Source organism: Macrotis lagotis, chromosome 6 (assembly GCF_037893015.1).
Source record: "Macrotis lagotis isolate mMagLag1 chromosome 6, bilby.v1.9.chrom.fasta, whole genome shotgun sequence".
In the NCBI taxonomy this organism is placed as follows: domain Eukaryota; kingdom Metazoa; phylum Chordata; class Mammalia; order Peramelemorphia; family Peramelidae; genus Macrotis; species Macrotis lagotis.
In genome coordinates this window covers 97,218,950-97,239,358 of record NC_133663.1, presented here as the reverse complement: position 1 = coordinate 97,239,358, position 20,409 = coordinate 97,218,950, and the positions used below count along the sequence as shown (strand labels likewise).

The 20,409-nt window shown below is 33.2% G+C and overlaps 1 protein-coding gene, 1 long non-coding RNA gene and 1 other non-coding gene across 7 annotated transcripts in view; 2 read left to right on the top strand and 1 right to left on the bottom strand.

Moving 5' to 3' along the window:
• LOC141491140 (protocadherin-8-like) overlaps positions 1 to 20,409 on the bottom strand; it is a 49,118-nt gene that overhangs the window by 24,200 nt on the left and 4,509 nt on the right. For 2 of the 4 annotated variants that reach the window (XM_074191769.1, XM_074191770.1), the window contains exon 4: positions 17,571 to 18,773. The exons of 1 other annotated variant lie outside the window; for it this stretch is intronic. In XM_074191769.1, the coding sequence (XP_074047870.1) occupies positions 18,397 to 18,773 (377 nt within the window). In that variant the 3' untranslated portion in view covers positions 17,571 to 18,396. Of the gene's footprint in view, positions 1 to 11,589; positions 11,742 to 17,570; positions 18,774 to 20,409 lie in introns of those variants that run through there. One more of the 4 variants, XR_012469474.1, reaches the window with a different exon arrangement.
• Positions 10,949 to 11,068, top strand: LOC141492429 (U5 spliceosomal RNA). Its single transcript, XR_012469901.1, has one exon. It is a non-coding gene; the product is annotated as a U5 spliceosomal RNA (small nuclear RNA).
• Positions 18,553 to 20,409, top strand: part of LOC141491142 (uncharacterized) — a 94,149-nt gene continuing 92,292 nt past the window's right edge. For both annotated transcript variants that reach the window (XR_012469480.1, XR_012469481.1), the window contains exon 1: positions 18,553 to 18,663. This is a non-coding gene — a long non-coding RNA (uncharacterized LOC141491142). The remainder of the gene's footprint in view (positions 18,664 to 20,409) is intronic.

Below are 20,409 nucleotides of genomic sequence, written 5' to 3'. Positions count from 1 at the left end.
TCAGAATTTTATGCTTATTTACTCTAGCATTTAAAGGGAACCAGTCAACTATTTAGTGTCTTAGAAAACGTTTTGTAATTTATTACATTCACTTAATATGGATGAATGGACAATATCCAGAGAGCACTAATGTTTGCTGAATATAAGATCAGACCAATGTTATCCTCATTTCACTTGGAAGAGTTCACATGACCATTTCAACTCTAACTTTCGCACTTTAATGTGTTGGCATTGGAGTGCTATAAGTCTCTGATGTATTCCCTATGGTAAACATGCAAACTCATTGCTGACTTCTTGAGTACCCAAAGGAAATTAAGAGGCTTATTCAGTTATCTATGATGTAATTTAGATTTGTCCTAATCCGTAGCCAAAGTTGTAACCCACATTGACTTGATATTTCTAATACAGTATTATCAAAGGAAAATATGATCTTTCCCCTCAAGAACATGGAATCTTTTTAAAAGATAAAAAAAACTACTGAAATGTTGACATGTAATAAATCATTTCCTCCCAAATATCCTAAGCTCAGCTTTGTTGTTTTTCTTTTAGTGATTTCATCACACACACACACACACACACACACACACGCACATACTCAACATCTTTATGCAAATTATGCCTAAATAGTATATATATATATATATGTACATATATATATAATACCACCTTGATCTCTCTCCTGAGCTCCAATTGCCTGATTTATACCCAATAATTTTTAATTGATTGACTGATTGATTGATTGTTAGAGATCATGTAGATGTCCTATAAGAATTTTAAAACCCTCCTTCCGTCCTAACTTGGTTATTTCTACACAAGCATCCTTCCTCCTATCACCTAGGTTCAGAGTCATACTTCACTCTTCACCCTTACTCACTTGGCCCCATTTCTAGTCAATGTCATCAGTCTTGTTGCTTCTACCATCTCAATATGCCTCAAATTCATCCTTTTCTCTACAATTATGCCACAATCACACTTGTTCAGATTTTCCTCCCCTTTCTCACCAGGATTATTATGATACTACAAATTGACTTACTTATAACCAGCCTCTCTCCTCTTCAATCCATTCAATATACAGTTGTGAAGTTTTTATTATTAAATTACTGTTATTGTCAATATGGATATAGGTAAACATATTATACATATATATAATCTACAAAATACTGATCTAGTCAACATACATACACTCATTATACAAGAAGTTTTAGTCACTTCCTATTGACCTGAAGATAAAAAAAACTCTTCTATTGGTCTTATAAAGTCCCACCCAGTATGACTCCTTTAAGGTCTGATTATACATTATTTCCCCACATATACTCTATGCTTCAGTCAAACTGACCTATTTCATATTTCTTATATAGAACATTCCATTTTCCACTTTCATGCCTTTTCAAATGAAATAATAACACATGTAAAGAACTTTGCAAACTTTAAAACTCTAATAGAAATACTAGCTATTATTACTACTATTATTGTCTGTCATTTCTTCCTGGAACACTGTCTGAAATTTTACCTTTTAGAACTCTTTCTCTGTTAAAAGTTCAGTTCTAATGCCACCTCCTTCCTGATTCTCAGTGAAATCAATTTGTATTTGCTTTTTATTATTATTTTTATTATTTGGGTGAAGGAGTTTGGAGATGGGAAGAGTAGAAAGAGAGAGAGAGAGAGAGAGAGAGAGAGAGAGAGAGAGAAGAAATAAGAAAACAGAAGAGGGTTATTGAAGCAATTTTTTTCAGATTGACAGAAGAGAAGGAAGACTTAAAAAGTGAGATAACAGACAAGCAGAACAACTCTGAAAATTATATTTGACTTTATCATATACTTTTAAAAGAATATCAAACTATACATAATAGAAATTCTCAGTATCAGGACTGTCTTCTTTTTCTGTTCTATCATGTGAATGGAAATGCTCATTTGGGGTGGGTTGTTAAGAAGAAAACAAGAGGTCAGTTGGGTACATGATTTAAACATCAAGAATGATATTATAAGCAAATTAGGGGAGCACTAAATATATTTTGCCTGTCAATTTATGGAAAATGGAAAAAATTTATGACCAAACAAGAGATAGAGAGCTTTACAGGATTTTAAATGGATTCCTTTCATTATATCAAATTAAAAAGGGTTTGTACAATAAAACTAATGCAACCAAGATTAGAAGGAAAGCAGAAAACTGGGAGGAAAATTTATAGCAAGTTTTTTGATAAAGGCCTCATTTTACAAATATATAGAGAACTAAGTCAAATTCATAAGAATTTGAGTCACTCACCAAGTGATAAATGGTCAATGACATGAACAGGCAGTTTTTAAGAAGAAGAAATCAAAACTATTTATTGTTATATTTTTAAAAACCCTAAATCTCTATTGATAAGAGAAATGTGAATTAAAACATCTCTGAGATACTACCTCACATCCATCATATTGACTAATATGACAGGAAAAAAAACAAATGTTGGAGAGGATATAGAAAAATAGGGACACTAATGTACTACTGAAAGAGTTATGAATGGATCTAACCATTTTGGAAAGTAATTTAGAACTATGTCTAAAAGGCAATCAAACTGCATGTACCCTTTTGACCCAGCAAAACTAATACTAGGTCTATACCCCAAAGAGATCAAAGAACAAGAAAAAAGATCTATTTGTATAAATATAATTATAGTAGCTCTATTTGTTGTGGCAAGAATTAGAAAATAAAGGGAATGTTCATCAATTGGAGAATGAGTTGGAAAACAAGTTGTGTCATATGATTATGAAAGAGTTCTATTGTGCTGTAATAAATATCAAGCAGGATGCTTTCAGAAAAACAAAACAATACATGAATGGATTCAAAGTGAAATGAACAAAACCAGGTGTAAAAGCAATAATGTATAATGATCAAATATGAGTGATTTAGCTATTCTCAGCCAGTACCATCATCCAAGATACCTTCCAAAGGACTTATGCTGAAAAATACTATCCATCTACAGAGAAAGAACTGTTGGAGTCTGGCAGCAGATTGAAGCATGCTTTTTTTTAACTGTCTTTATATTCTTGGTTTTTACATCTATGTTTTCGATTACTGCATGACTAATGTGTATATGTATTGCATGACTGCTAATATAAAATCTATAGCAAATTGCTTGCCTTCTCAATAAAAGGGAGGGGACAGAAGTAGATAATTTGAAACTCAAAAACAATTTTTTAAAGAATGATTTTTTTTAAATTACATGTAATTGAGAAAAATAAAAATTAAATATAAAAAGAATAAAAACAAGAATCAAAAGGTACAGTTTCTGTTCTCTAAGAATTTAAAATGTGTAGTGAGAAGAAAAACTATAAATCAATCAGAAAGTTTTAATGCAGAAATGTATGGGGTTCAGTACAAATAGATTACAGATATATTGAAGGGATACAGTGATATAAGAGGATTCTTGAAGGTGTCAAGGTCTGGATTTTTTAAGGATATTGTTATAGACTGTTATGTGTGGGAGCACTGTAAACTATCTTCACCTAGTGTCCTTGAGCATCAGAACATTGTTTTACTAAGTGCCATGGGAGTGGGAGTGGATTAGGTACTGGACAGGATATTTAAGCACTTGTATTCTGGTGAATAAATGGAGTATTTGGGGATCTTGGAGAACCTGTCATCCTTGTCCTCCTTGTCTCCCACCCCTCCAATGGTCACCTGGGGAAAGATTGAGGGAGTCTAGAAAGGGATTCAACAGATATAATTGTAATGTTTGGAAGAATAAGGGAATTTCTAACATCAAAATCAACATCATCATCATACTTGAATTCAAATAATGCTTTAGGGAAACTGAGGCTGAAAGAGGTTTTGTGACTTGCCTAGGGGCACATGCCTAAGTGTCTGAGGAAAGATTTGAATTTAGGTCTTCCTACAGTTGTCTATTAAGCCAACTAGCTACTAATCTAAGTCTCTCTCTCTCTCTCCGTGCAACATAGAATTTTTGGCTCAGAAGACTAGGAATTTGCATAACAGAGAAAAATGTAAGTGTTAACTGAGATTATAGCCCCGATCCAAAGATCAACTATTTTCTAGTACTTTATGTAAAATTCAAAATTGAATTTTCCAACAGATGTGGAAAATCAAATTCTCTTGGGAAAGTTGAAAGAGTCGACATTTTGCTACAGGAAAAATAGAACATTAATGGAAGTTGCACCATATCTGTCTTTTTTAATCAAAATCTCAACAGGACCCTGAATAGCAGTAAGCCTTGAAGGCAATACCACGAAAGGAGAAAGAAAAAGCCTCCCTTTCTTCCAAACCTATCATTTTTGTCAAGAATGAATATGACAAATGATTGAGGTTCAACAAGAATGCAATTAATAAAAAGAGAGTGACAGATCATTGAGTGGAATTTTGTATGTATCCTGTTAGTGGATCCAACAACTAATCAAGTACTTTAGTAAGATCAGATGTCTTTGGGATTCCTGTCCCTGGACCAAGGAAAGCAAATGTTATTCCTATTCAGAAATAAGACAAAATCCAAATTTATTTTGTTTGTTGGGGAAAAGGGTGAAAAATGGCATACTGCTCTGAATTCAGGAATAATAATGTAGAGCTCATAATACTTAGGATGTTGTCATTACCCTCAGGAATACTCAGTAAATCTCTGTCAATGACAAGAGGGTATCTCTGTCTTTTCCAAAGCAGTGCTATGATGAGAAGGAAGGTAGGTATTTTTTTCTTGAAGAGCTATTGCAAATTTGTTCAGTGTTTATCTCTTAGATCAGTGTATTTATTATTCCTTGTTTCTGTTTTCTCAGTTTATACTGCTCCATCTGTTTACCAAGCTCACCATTGACTTCAAACATAGTTAATAGGCTAAGTAATCAAATTGTTCAAAGTAAAGATCTTTGCAATGATATTTACATTCAAATTTCACCTCTTATATGAGGACATTACAAAATATTAACATGTTCAGGTGAATTTAATTATGAATGCTAATCCACTTGCAAAATTTTTCATAAAAAGTTAATACCATTCACCCAGAACAGATGGGGACGTATTCCATCAAATGGAAAAAGCAAGGGTACAGAATAAATTCATGAACATAAAGGAGAGTGGGGGGAGCTTGGTGTCTTTACTGCCTCTGTAGTCACTCTCTTCTAAATCCTCAGCAATCTGATGTGAAACTCATCACTCAATTCAAACTGTTTTCTATTAAGTTATGATTGATCTCTTTTTAGTAGTCATCCTTCTTGACTTCTCTGTAACATTTGACACAGTTGACCATGCTATATTCCTGGATACTCACTCCTCTGGGTTTTTGTGGCACTGCTCTCACTTGGTTCTTTCCCACCACCTGTTAGTTCTCTTCAGTCTCCTTTGCTGCATCATAATGTCATACTCATTAATTTTGATATCTTCAAGGTTTTGTCCTTTGTCCTCTTTTTTTTCTCCTTATTGTCCCCTTATGGTCTCCTTACTGATCTCATCAGCTTCCACTGTCATTTCTATTCAGATTACTCCCATATATATGTATGTAGCCATATATATATATATATATGTATATATATATATATGTAGCCATAATCTTTCCTGAGTTTCAAGCCCACCTTTCTAGCATTTTGAAATAATCCATTTGGCATAGCAAAATCAATATGGTTAAAGCAGGATTCATTATATTTTGCCTCAAATTCATTCCATTTCTGAATTTTTCTATTTTAGCCTTTTGTCCTGCAGGATGTAGTAGACAAAGAAAGGAAAGTGTACTTGATCCATTACTGGCCAACATCAAGCATTTTTTTCTCCTTTTATTAGGCAGTTTCTATCTTCTAGTTACTTCCTTCAACTACAAGAAAGAATCATGACTTGATAATCCAGACTTCTCCCAGACATCAAAGGTGACTACCTTCACCTAAGGACAAAAATAAAAAATGAACCTATCTCTGCTGTCTTTGAGATATTTACTAAATAATAATAATAATAATAAATTAACTTCAATATGATTAATTTTGGTCTTGTAGCCCTCAGTCAGAATGGAAGCAAGGCACTTTAGACAGCATTAAACCTTTGTCCTTTTATCTCTCTACATATATAATATGACAGCCTCTGCCCATTTTCTTTCTGTTTTCACAAATTATAAAATCCACAATGAGAAGTTTATGGCTTTGGGACGAATTAAAATAAAAGTAAATGACTTTTAGAAACATAAAACTATTTTAGACATTTATTTTCTTAGATATAAAGGGAGAGAAGAAAGAGGAAGAGCCACTGAACCATTTGCATCCATGTATCATGCTCTAGTTTCAGCTATCCTATCTGTTTCAGTGATCAAAGAAATCAGCCACTATGGTGGAATTCTATTAACCTCAATATTAGCCTTGGTCTGCCTCCCTTTTCATATTCTATCCCTCCAGTATCCATTTCCTCTCAATTTGGTGTGTCCTGCAAAAATTTGCCATGGATTCAGATGGAAAAATGGCCAGGATGACCTGATTCTTCTGCTCCCATAAGATCCTTTTTTCTCCATTTTTAATAATCATGCACTTAATATCTTCTCCCAGTCTGATATCTAATTACACAGTTCCTCATGATGGGCTTTCAGTCTCTCCTATCATGGAAATAAGCAATTCTATCTGGGACTATATTACCAAGAAATTCACTTTGCTTGACACAGATTACCTCTCTTTGTCCACAGAGGAAGCAGTTTTCACAAATTCTCACTATTACTTCCTGGGACCACTATTCTTTCAGGCACACAGATATAAAAACTTAATTTTAACACTTATTCCCCTTTTCTCACTTATCAAATACATTCAATCAGTTGTCACATATTGTCATTTTTATCTCTCATATAGACATCTCTACTCATACAACCACTATCCTAGCTCAAGATCTCATCACTTCCCACAAGACCCTCCTTTTGTTGTCCCTGCAACAAGTCTCTCCCCACTGCAATTCATCCTCCATTGTCCATCTTTCAACCATAAAAGTGATTATAAAATTAAATTATATAGTAAATTTAACAACAAAGTTGCCTCTAGAATCAAATACAAAATCCTCTTTAGAATTTAAGGCCCTTTACAATTTAACCTTTTCCTATATTTCTAATCTTAAACATAACTTCCATCCACACATTTGACTGTGTAACCAAATTTGCCTTCTTGTTCTTTCTTATACTTTGGTCTCTATATCCCATCTCCTTAGCTTTGTAAAGGCTGCACCCCATCCTTGGAATATCCTCTCTCCTTAGCTCCATAATGGAATTCCTGGTTTCTTTCAGAACTTTCATTTAATCCAGCAACATTATTCATGAAGCCTTTCTGATTTTATAAAAGATTTCAACCTCCCTTTCAAAAATCACATACTATATGTAGCATGTGAATATTCTATACACACACACTCACACACATCATTTTTCTATGAGAACAGAGACTATTCCAATTGGTTTTTATATTCATCCAGGCTTAGTTCACTGTATATCACATAGTAATTGATTAATAAATGTGTGATGATAAATGGCTAAAGAATAGATGAATTCTTTACACAGGGAAAGGAAAGAATGACAAAAAGTGGCACTTCTCTTTAAATACTGCATGCTTTTATTATGTTAATAAAATCACTTTTGAAATTTATGGCAGCTACTCGAAATAAGTCAAAGTTACAAATTTTGATCATAAAAGAATTCAATACCTTTATTTTTTAATATAAAACATCTTCATCAATGCTAGTATGGCCTGAAACTTAAGAAAACTGTAGAACAACAAAAATTCACTTTAACCTAGCTTTTTTCATTGGCTAAATCATATCCTCTGAAATGTAACTTCCATAGTATAAAAAATCCAATGAAAACTTGATATGATACAATTTTCCTATTGAGTGGATGTTCCTCTCATCCTTCAATACTAGTAATCACTGCACATCCATTGCAGGATTAAACAGGAATGGACAAATTGAGATTAAAAAAAATGAAAGATTGAAAGAGTACATAGGATGGGATCTAGTGTGAAATGTTTCCTCCTATGAATATCTAAACAGCATCTCTTTCAGAGACATGAAATAAAATTATATAATATGATGGTGCCATGCCACCTTCAAAGAATGACATATTGCTTCAGCTAGTAGTCAGTCACAGAAATCAATATATGACATTTACTCAATGAAATACAAATTGAAATTAGCTTCACTTTTTATTCAGCAAATTCAAACCAGCAATCAATCCCCATGCATGCATAGACTAGGGAAGTGGGCTTAAAATTGATTGGTGTATTCCTCTGCTAATTATAGTATACAAGCAAATGAATAATCGATTATTAACTCTACTCCTTCTGTATTCATTTTAATGAACAAAGCAGTTCTGTCAAAGATCAACATTATTTGTTTCCAGGCACAACCTCTCAGAACATTACCTAAGTGGTAATGTCAGTGATTTACTGGTAATTAAAAATACTCTCTTATTTAATGAACAAATATAAACCTTCCCTTGCTTTTCTTAAGCAGTTATTTGTAGAATGGTTTTCAATTGCATCAAAAGTCTGCTTAGCAGGGATAAAGAACTAGGTACTTCTCATTGAGATTGTTGTTTAAAAAAAAGCAAAACTTGGACTTTATCAAAACCAATCAATTAGCATATACAACATTATGTACAAGAATATTAGAATTAAAGATATGCCCAATATTCATAAAATTAGGGTTGTTGAATAAATAAAAAGCTTTCTCTTCTTTGCTTTATTAAAGATTCTGCCAATTGATTCCAATGGACATCTCATTCAATACATCTTAAATGTGACTTGACTTACTAAAAAAAAAATAGAACCCATATGAGCAGAATCACAGTAGCAGAAATATATAAGAAATGTTTAGGATATGTAAATCCTAAAAGATAAGGCATCAATCAACAAGTATACACTGATTTAGGGAAAAATTCTACAAAGCAAAGTTCATCTGATTTGAATTCTGGTCTCTCTAGTTAATCTGTAACTCCACAGTAACAAATTACATTTTGAATAGTATGACTCTTTCAGAGCACCTTTTTGTCCTTTATTGTACCTTAATAGGTAAGTGGCATAGTGGATAAGGCCTGGAATTAGAATCATTTTCATGAGTTCAGATTAGACCTTGCCTCAGTTTCCTTATCTGTAAAATGATCTGGTGGCAAACTACTCCAGTATTTTTCCCAAGAAACCCCAAATTAGAATCACAAAGAGACACAACAAAAATCTTAACATTTTAGCAAAGAGATTATTGCAAGTTCTTACTGGCATAATACAACATGATCAGGTAGGATTTCTACCAAGTAGGTAGGGATGATTCAATATTGGAAAAAATACTCAACATAATTAAACATATCAATAACAAAACCAACAGCAATCATATGATTGTATCAATAGAAGCTGAAAAAAACCTTTGACAAAATACATCCTATTAAAAACACTAGAGAATATAGGAATAAATGGAGTTTTCCTTAAAATAATAAGCAGCATCTGTATAAAACTATCAACAAATATTATATGTAATGGGAATAAACCAGGAGTATTTCCAATAAGATCAGGTGTGAAACAAAGATGCCCATTATCATCCTTACTATTCAAAATGTATTAGAAATGTCAGCTTTATAAATGAGAGAAGATAAAGAAATTGAAGGTATTAGAATTGGCAATGAGAAAGCAAACTCTCCCTCTTTGTAGATGATATGATGGTATAATTAGAGAACCAAGAAAATCATCTAAAAATTCCTTGAAACAATTAACAAATTCAGCAAAGTAGCAGGATATAAAATAAACCCACATAAATCATCAACATTTCTATACATAAATGATAAAGCCCACGAGCAAGAGATAGAAGAAGAGATTCTTTTTAAAATAACTAAAGACGGGGCGGCTAGGTGGCACAGTGGATAGAGTTCTGACCCTGGAGTCAGGAGTACCTGAGTTCAAATCTGGCCTCAGACACTTAATAATTGCCTAGCTATGTGGCCTTGGGGAAAGTCACTTAACACCGTTTGCCTTGCAAAAAAAATTGAAAAAACTAAATAAAATAAAATAAAATAAAATAACTAAAGACAACATTAAATACTTGGAAATCTTCCTCCCAACACTAACTCTGCAACTACATGAATACAATTACAAATCGCTTCTCACATAAATAAAATCATATTGAAATGACTGGGAAAATGTCAATTGCATATGGTTAGGTCAAATTAATATAATAAAAATTACAATTCTACCCAAATTAAATTACTTATGCAGTGCCACACCAATCAAACTACCCAGTAACTATTTCACTGAGTTAGAAAAAAAACAGTAATGAAATTCATACAGAATAACAAAAGGTTCAGAATATCAAGGGAACTGATGAAAAAGAAAAATGTAAAGGAAGTGACTTTGCTCTATCAGATTTAAAACTATAATATAAAGCAGCTGTCATCAAAAGTGCCTGGTAGTGGTTAAGAAATAGATAATGGATCAGTGGATTAAGAGAGGTTCAAAAGAAACTGCAATAAATGACTACAGCAATAATCTACTATTTGACAAGCCCAAAGATATCAGCTTTTCAGATAAGGACTTATTATTTGACAAAAATTGTTGGGAAAACTGGAAAATAGTATGGCAAAAAATAGCCCTAGATTCACATCTCACACCTTAAACCAAAAACTAAGATTAAATGGATACAGAATTTAGACATAAAAAGTGATACCAAAGATAAATTATAGACAAATATACATGTGCATATGGATGAAAATAAATAAATAAAATAATTAATTAATTAGTTTAAAATTTTTTTAAAAGAAGCAAGAAATACTCTATCGGATCTATGGAAAGGGGATAAATTCATGAGTACATTATAAACTGCAAAATGAATGATTTTGACTATATTAAATTATATAGATTTGCACTAATAAAATCAATGCTGCCAAAATTAGAAGGAAAACAGAAAGCTGGGAGACAATCTTCACAACCTGGAGTTCTGATAAAGGTCTCATTTCTAAAATATATAGAGAAATGCATATTCTGGTTTCTCTTCAGATCGTATAAATCTTTCACCTTTTACTAAAGATTTCTGTGGCCAGAAATGCATCAAATTTATAAGGTTACAAGTCATTCTCCAATTGATAAGATCAAAGGATATGAATAAACAGTTTTCAAATGAAGAAATTAAAACTATATACAAACATATGAAAAAATGCTCCAAATCATTATTGATTAGAAAAATGCAAATTAAAATAACAATGAAGTATCACCTCACACCTGTCACACTGGCTGAGGTGAGAAAAGGGGGAAATGAGCAATGTTGGAGAGGTTGTGGGAGGATTGGGATATTGGTGTATTGCTTGTAGAGTTCTGAGTAATACTGAGAGTAATACGGAACCATCTCCAAAGAGTAATAAAAAATGTTCATTCCCTTTGACCCCAGCAATTCCAATTTTAGGCCTATATCCAGAAGAAATCAAAAAAAGTGGGAAAAGTTCCACATGTTCCAAAATATTCATAACAGCTCTTTTCATAGTGGCCAAGAATTGGAAATTGAGGGGATGTCCATCAATTGGGGAATGGCTAAACAAATTATGTTACATGAATGCTATGGAATATTATTGTTCTATAAGAAACCATAATAGTCGCATTATAGAGAAACATGGAATGACTTACAGGATCTGATGCTGAGCAAAGTGAACAGAACCAAGAGAACAAAGTACATATAAATAACTCAGTAAGATGATCAACCTTGATGGAAGCAGCTCCTCTCAGCAGTCCCAAGAGCTAGAACAACAGTAGTAGACGAACTATGGATGATGTTATACCTATCCAGAAGAAGAAAATCAAAATAAAACACAGCACAAAAAAACAACCCTTCAGAATCTGATATTCTGAAAATTATCTCTTAGGTATCTTTTTCCTTTAACTCTAATTCCTCATATGGAAAACAACTAATCTGTAAACATGTTTATCAAAAATGTGTATGTACAATGCTAACCTGACTGAGGGGAGGGGGTTGAGAATAGAGGATGGAAGGAAGTTTTGTAATTTACAAACAAACATATATATATATATATATATATATATATATATATATATATATATATATGCATATGGATGAAAATAAATAAATAAAATTTTAAAATTTTAAAAAAGAAGCAAAGAGAGCACCTACCAACAAGGTCTGTCACAGGGGAGCATGGGTGAGCCTGGGTAGAGAACAGAGGCCCAGCACAGAGGTGATAGGATGAAGCCAGGGGACTGACCTGAGAACGGTGATGGAAGCATTTACTGTGTGTTTGGTCAACAGGAGAACCTCTGGTGCAAAGGCCCAGACATCTATTTGGTCAGCTGGGCTGCTCTGGAAGACCTGGACTGCCAGTTCCCACACCCCTGTGGAAGGAGACTTTCTCTACAACAAATAGCCTCCCCCCCCTGGTGTTTGCATCTTGCCCAGAGGCACAGGAGTGGGCTGCAGAGCTCCCTCAACCTGATTGGTGATTAAGTAGATTAATTATCTAGCCTTAGGGCCCAGGGTGTGCCCAGATTTTTCCATGCCCCACCCATGTCTAGATCTAGGGAGTGAACCACTAATCAACAACTCAGACAATCTAGAGAAAGCTTCTGGCATGACAGGCCAAACCAATGAGTAACCCCCTGAAGTGGGCAAGGCCTCTAGGGATCTCAACATCAAAGGTGTGTGAACCAGCCCCTCCACCAGCACATCACCTGAGGAAAAAGATGCAAAATGAAGAAAGGCCAGGGTAAAGGGGGTCCATTGAATGTTACCTTGAAGCCAAGAATCCTAACTCAGAGAGGACCAGAACCTCGGAAGAGAATATGAATTGGTTTCCATTCCAAAAAGATTTCTTAGGGATCAGAAAGGAGTTATAAATGCAAGAGGAAATTAACATCTTACAACAAGAAAACAAATCCTTTGAAAATTCAACTGGGCAAGTACAAAAAGAAAACAATTCTCTTAAAAGCATACTTAGGGAAATGGAAAATTCCTTGAAAAATAGAATTGACCATTTGGAAAAGGCAATGCAAAAGATTAATGAGGAAAACTCTTCTCTAAAAAAAAAGATTGGAATTTGTAAAAACAAATGACTTCATGGACCACCAAGAATCTGTTAAACAAAATTAAAAAAATAGAAGAAAATGTAAAATACTTCATTGACAAAACAACAGACCTGGAAAAATAGATCCAGAAGAGACAATTTAAGAATCATAAAAATCATAAAAAAAGCTTGGACTCCATACTTCAGGCTATAGTGAAGGAGAACTGCCTTGATATCAGGAACTAGAGGGCAAAATAGTCATTGAAAGAATACATTGATCCCCTCCTGAAAGGGATCCCAAAATTAAAACACTAAGGCATATTGTGGCCAAACTCCAGAACTATAAGAACAAGGAGAAAATTCAGCAAGTGGTCAGAAAGAAACAATTTAAATACCAAGGAGCCACAGTCAGGATTTCACAGGACCTGGCTGTATCAACATTAAGGGATCAAAGGGCCTGGAATATGATATTCCAGAGAGCAAGGGAGCTTGGAATGGAGTCAAGAATTCACTATCCAACAAAACTGATCCTTAATGAAATAGTGGACTTTCAATTTTTCCTGGTGGAAAGACCAGAGGTAAAAACAAAATTTGGTCTTCAAACAGGAGACTCAAGAGATACATGAAAAGATAAAAAGGGGAAAAGAAAAAAAACTTATTAAATAAGATGAAATTGGCAATATCCCCACCTGGGAGAAAGATTCTCATAACTCTTGAGACTGTAACTCTATTAGAGGGAATATACTTAGTCAGAAGTAATGGACACACATAACTTGACTGTGACTCTGATGGGAACATTAAAGTAATGGGAGAAAGAAAGAGATTGAATGGGGTAAATTATATAAAATGAAGAGGTGCAAAGGACATATTGCAAAAGAGGGTAAGAAGGGAGGAGGTGAAAGCTGCCTGAATCTTACTCTCAACAGATTTGACTCAATGAGGGATTAACATATACACATATTTAATTGAGTTTAGAAAATTAACTTACCTTTTAAGTATTAAGAGGGGAAAGGTGAACAGAAACAGGGAGGGAAAGAAGAAACTGACAGAAGGAAGGGAAAGAAGAAGGGGCAAAGGGAAAGGGGAAAGGAAGGGGAGAGGGGTTGGATAGAAGAAGCAAACACATTGAAGAAGGTATATTCAGAAGCAAAATACTAAGGAATAGGAATGAGGGGAAGGGGAAAAATACAAAAGGGGGGAAGATAGCACGGAGGGCAATAAAGAGTTAATAATTATAACTTTGAATGTGAATGAGATGAACTCTCCCATAAAATGTAAGTGGATGGCAGAGTGTATTGAAAACCAGAATCATATACATAAAGAGTAAAAGAAAGAGGTTCAAGCAGAATATATTATGCTTCAACTGAAGTTAACAAGGCAGGGCCATCAATCCTTATCTCAGACAAGGCAACTGCAAAAATAGATCTCATTAAAAGAGATAAGGAAGGAAACTATATCCTCCTAAAAGACAATGAAGCATTTCAGTACAAAACATGAATGCACCAAGAATGGTATAGCATCCAAATTCTTAGAAGAGAAGCTGAATGAGTAATAGGAAGACAGAGGCAGCAAAATTCTACTGGTAGAAGACCTCCACTTCCCTCTCTCAGAATTAGATAAATCCAATCATAAAATAAGCAAAAAGGAAGTTAAGGAGGTAAATAGAATGTTAGAAAATTTAGACACAATAAACCTTTGGAGAAAATTGAACAGGGACATAAAGAAATACTTTTTTTTCCTCAGTACATGGCACCCACACAAAAATTGGCCATGTACTAGGACATAAAACCTCATATTCAAAGACAGAAAGGCAGAAATATCAATGCATCCTTTTCTGACCAGGATGTAATAAAAATCACTTGTAATAATAGACCAAGGAAAGATAAACCTAGATCTAATTAGAAACTAAATAACCTCATTTTAAAGAATGAGTGGATCAAACAAAAAAGTTATAGAATTATTGATTTCATCCAAGACAATGATAATAATGAACAAATACCCCAAAACTTATGGGATACAGCCAAAGCAGTCATTAAGGGATATATCTCTAAATGCTTATATGAATAAAATAGAGAAAGAGGAAAGCAATGAACTGACCATGCAACTAAAAAAGTTAGAGAAAGAACAAATTTAAAACTCCCAATTAAATATCAAATTGGAAATCCTAAAAATTAAAGGAGAAATTAATAAAATCAAAAGCAAGGAAGTAATTGAATTAATAAATAAAACCAAGAATTGTTTTTATAAAAACAATAAAATAGATAAATCATTAGTTATTTGATTTTTTAAAAAAGAAAGAAGAAAACCAAATTACTAGCATCAGAAATGAAAAAGGTGAACTCACCACTTATGAGGGGGAAATTAAAGTAATAATTTGTTTGCTCAACTGTATGCCAATAAATTTGATAATCTAAATGAAATGGATGAATTTTTATAAAAATATAAACTGCCCATATTAAATGAAGAGGAAATTAAATACCTAAATAACCCTATCTCAGAAAAAGAAATTCAACAAGTCATCAATGAATTCCCTAAGAAAAAATCTCCAGGGCCAGATGGATTCACAAGTGAATTCTATCAAACATTCAAGTAGCAATTGATTTCAATTCTATATAAACTATTTGGGGGAAAAATAGATGAAGACAGAACTCTGCCTAATTCCTTCTGTGTGGTGCTGGTACCCAAACCAGGAAGGGTCAAAACAGAAAAAGAAAATTATAGACCAATTTCCCTAATGAATATGGAGGCAAAAATCTTAAATAAAATATAAGTAAAGCAATTACAGCCAGTTATCAATAGGATAATACACTATGACTAATCAGGATTTATTCCAAGAATGCAGGGTTGGGGGCAGCTAGGTGTCACAGTGGAGGCAGGAGTAACTGAGTTCAAATCTGGCCTCAGACACTTAATAATTACCAAGTTGTGTGGCTTTGGGTAAGCCACTTAACCCCATTGCCTTGCAAAAAACCTAAAAAAAAATATAGGGTTGGTTCAATATTAGTAAAACTGTCACATAATTGACTATCAATAACAAACCTAACAGAAATCATATGATTATCTCAAAGATGCTGTAAAGGACTTTGACAAAATCCTTTCCTACTAAAAATCTAAAGAGTGTAGGACTGAATGGATTGTTCCTTAGAATAATTAGCAGTGTCTCTGAAACCATCAACAAACATTATATACAATGGGGATAAGCTAGAAGCATTCCCAATAAGATCAAGGGTGAAACAAGGATGCCTGTTATCACCACTACTATTCAATATCATATTAGAATTGTTAGTTTCAGCAATAAGAGAAGAAAAAGAAACTGAAGGAATTAGTATTGGGAAGAAACAAAACTCTCACTCTTTGCAGATGGTATAATGATATACCTAGAGAACCCTAAAAATTATCTAAAAACTGTTGCAAACAATTAACAACTTTAGCAAAGTCACAGGTTATAAAATAAACCCTACATAAATCCTTGGCATTTCTATGTATTACCAACAAGATTTAGCATTAAGAGTTAGAAAAAGAAATCCCATTTAAAATAACATCAGACAACACAAAATTCTTGGGAATCTACCTGCAAGGTAGACTCAAAACTCTATGAAAACTATAAAATATTTTTCATGCAAATAAAATCAGATCTAAATAACTGGTTAAATATAAATGCTCATGAGAAGACCAAGAAAATATAATAAAAATAACAATTCTACCTAAAATAAACTACTTACTTAGTGCCATATGAATTAAACTTCAAAAAAAATTACTTTAGTGAGCTAGAAAAAAATGTAACTAAATTCATTTGGAGGGGGAAAAAAAGCAAGAATATCAAGGGATTTAATGGAAAAAATGCAAAAAGAATGCAGCTTACCCTTACCAGATCTAAAATTATATTATAAAGCATCAGTCATCAAAAGTGTCTAGTACTGGATAAGAAATAGAGTAGTGGATCAGTGGAATACATTAGATGCAAAAGAGACAGCAGGAAATGATTGTAGTTATCTGCTGTTTGATAAACCCAAGGAGTCCAGCTTCTGGTATAGGAACTTATTCTTTGATAAAAACTACTGGGAAAAACTGGAAGATAGTATGGCAAAAACTAGGATTAGACTAACATCTCACACCCTATACCAATATAATCAAAATGGGTGCAGGATTTATACATAAAAGACAATATTATAAGCAAATTTAGGGTCCAAGGAATAATTTACCTTTCAGAACAATGGAAAGGGAAGCAGATTATGACTAAGAAAGAGAGGACATTATAAAAAACAAATTAGATATTTTGAATACATTCAATTAAAAAGCTTTTGCACAAAAAAATCACTCTAATCAAGATCAAAAGAAAGTATTAAATTGGGTGAGAATTTTTACAACTAGTGTTTCTAACAAAGGACTGATTTCTAAAATATAGAGAGAGAACTGAATCAAATTTATAAAAAAACAAAGTCATTCCTCACTTGATAAATGATCAAAGCATATGCAAAGGCAATTTTCAGATGAGGAAATCCAAGCTATCTATAGTCATATGAAAAAAAAATGCTCTAAATCACTACTGATTAGAGAAATGCAAATTAAAGCATCTACACCTCTCAGATTGGCCAATATGACCAGAAAGGACAATGATCAATGTTGGAGGGTTGTGGGAAATCTGGGATATTGATGCATTGTTCGTGGAGCTGTGAACTGATCCAGTCTTTCTGGAGAGCAATTTGGAATTATGCCCAAAGGGCAATGAAAATGTGCCTTCCCTTTGATCCAGCAATACCACTACTGGGTCTGTATCCTGAAGAGATAATTAAAAAGGGTAAAAACCTGACACATACAAAATTATTTATAGCAGCTCTATTTGTAGTGGCAAAGAATTGAAAATTGAGGGGATGTCCATCAATTGGGAAATGGTTGAACAAATTGTGGTATGTGTATGTGATGGAACACTGTTGTTATATAAGAAATTAGTAGGGATGGGATTTCAGAGTAGCCTAGAAAAACTTGCATGAATTGATGCTGAGCGAGATAAATAAAACCAGAAAAACACTGTACACTCTAACTACAACATGGTGTGATGATCAATCTTACATCATTTTGATGTTGAGTTAGCTTAATATTTAAATCACATACATCTTGAAATAGAAATTAACACTGAGAACTTTTTTTTATTTACAGCTATAAAATGTATTAATACATAAAATACTCTTGCAGGTTTTACTTCTGTAACAACATGTACTATTTATACTACTATTATTCACAATAAGAAACTTTGGCAAAATATTTGGGACCCATAACGTATCCCCAATACTTATGTTGTCATACTGTAAAGTAACCTTCAAAAAAATCAAAGGTTTATTATACAACTTGTCTTAAGAAACTCTCACAAACACAGAAAAATATGTATTTCCATGTTCCCCCCCCAAAAGTCTTCTGCATTTCAGAATGATGTGCTTATTTCAGAAGTGTGCAAAGATAAAGTGTTCTCTGGGGGATGATTTAATCCATTATACTGTCGTAATGGAGTAGAAGGTGACATCATTGTTCCATTGTTTGGTGCTCTTTCATACACACTTGACAGACTTTCACTCTGGGGGGCATTAACATGATAATAATACTCCTTTAGATTAGAGTCTTCTGTATGAAAATTAGCATTTCTCAGTTGAGAATGGTGTTGATGGATGGCACTTGAAGAAAATGAAATCCTGTAAGTATTGTCATAGTGTGATGAAAGATTCTTGCTTGTTTGGGACTCCCAGATTATAAAGGATCTTTGGGGGTCCTTAAAAATTCTTCTAGTCATATTTCCTAAAACACCTTAGGAATTAAAAAAAAGTTGAACATTTTTTAAGCATTCATGAGAAAATACTAGAACTGAATATTATATAGTAATATGTTAGAAATATAATCAACCTTTAGTTATTAAGAAACCAGATTCTTCTTTTTCCTTTCCTAGTCTCCCCATACCCTCTTACTTGGGAGTATGCTAAAGAAAAAAATGAAGGTAAAGATCAAATTAATCACTTCTTCTATTAGCACAACTGATAATGATGGCATGGAATAAAAAGGTTAAAACCATTAGCTAAAATAAGATTTGGAGTTTGTACTCAGATTGTATTTATCCATTCTTTCCACATTTCTTATTACTTTGTATCAGGTCTTTGATGTAAAAAAATAAATACATTGCTTTTTTTCTTCAAAGTCTAGCCTGATTATGGCCTTTCTTTACACTCATTTGTCATTTTTTCAGTGGTCCACATAAGCAATTTTATAGGGGAATGCAACATAATAACAGAAATAACTTAAAATAAGTAAAATAAATAAAGAATTCAAACAATCTTATTTAAAGTTCACTATAGGATATGCATAAAAAGACAAAATGGCTCCACAACCATTATAAGGAGTCCTTATGATCTTAGGAGACCTTAATAAAGTTAAAATTTAGAAACCATTTGAAAATTAAAAATAAATGTTGAGATATGTTATAGGGCTGACAGAAGCACTGGGAATCATAGATGCAATTGCTACTGACAAAGGAAAAATAATAAATAATTGACTCAAGAAAGCCTGATCCACCAGAGGAAAGGGGGAAGTTGAAATGATCATAAATACAAATGATTAGCTTGAACATATTGGTGAAGGATGATTGAGTGAGGTGGGAGATTGTTGAGGGTTGATGACTAAGGATGATAAAAAAAGGTTGCTCTGTTGGTGAAAGGTCAATTACAAAAAAAGACATATTATTCAGGAAGTTGCTTGTGTAAGTTTATTTTAGCCAATTAGAATGTTGGTTGCAATGATAAAGAAATTCTAAGTGTAAGCTTTTATTATCCAGTTCAAATTTCTAATTAATGGAATATGATTACTACAGAAACTCAATCAGAGATTACTGCTTGGAACATGAGGGTTGATATTTAGAGGCAGGTAGGGGGCCCAATGGATAGAAGATTGGACCTGGAGTCATAAAGATCTGAGTTCAATTGTAGCCTCAGATACTTACTAGCTATTTGACTATACTCAAGGCACTTGACCTCTTTTTGATTCCTTTTTCTCATCTGTAAAAAGCAGGCAACAATAGCATCTCCCAGAGTTGCTGTGAAGATTTTTTTTTGCTTTATAAAAACATTTTGCAAAAGTTAAGGTGCCAAACTAATTCTAGCTATAATTATTATATTAATCTTTTATATCCAATCATAAGACATATGTTGATTAGTTAATATTATAGTTGTGTGGAAGAGCAGTAGGTACAAACTTTGTGTCTCACTTCTATTCCTTCAGAAAAAAAAATAAGGGATTTAGAACATTCAGATACTACTGTTCATATGCTATACCTCCCAAAGGTATCCTTGCATGTCACTGAAGCCAATCAGAATTAAAGGTAAATCTTAACATATGGGGATAAACAATGAGATCCACAGAAGAGCCTGCAGAAGAGGCAGGAATCATTTATTCT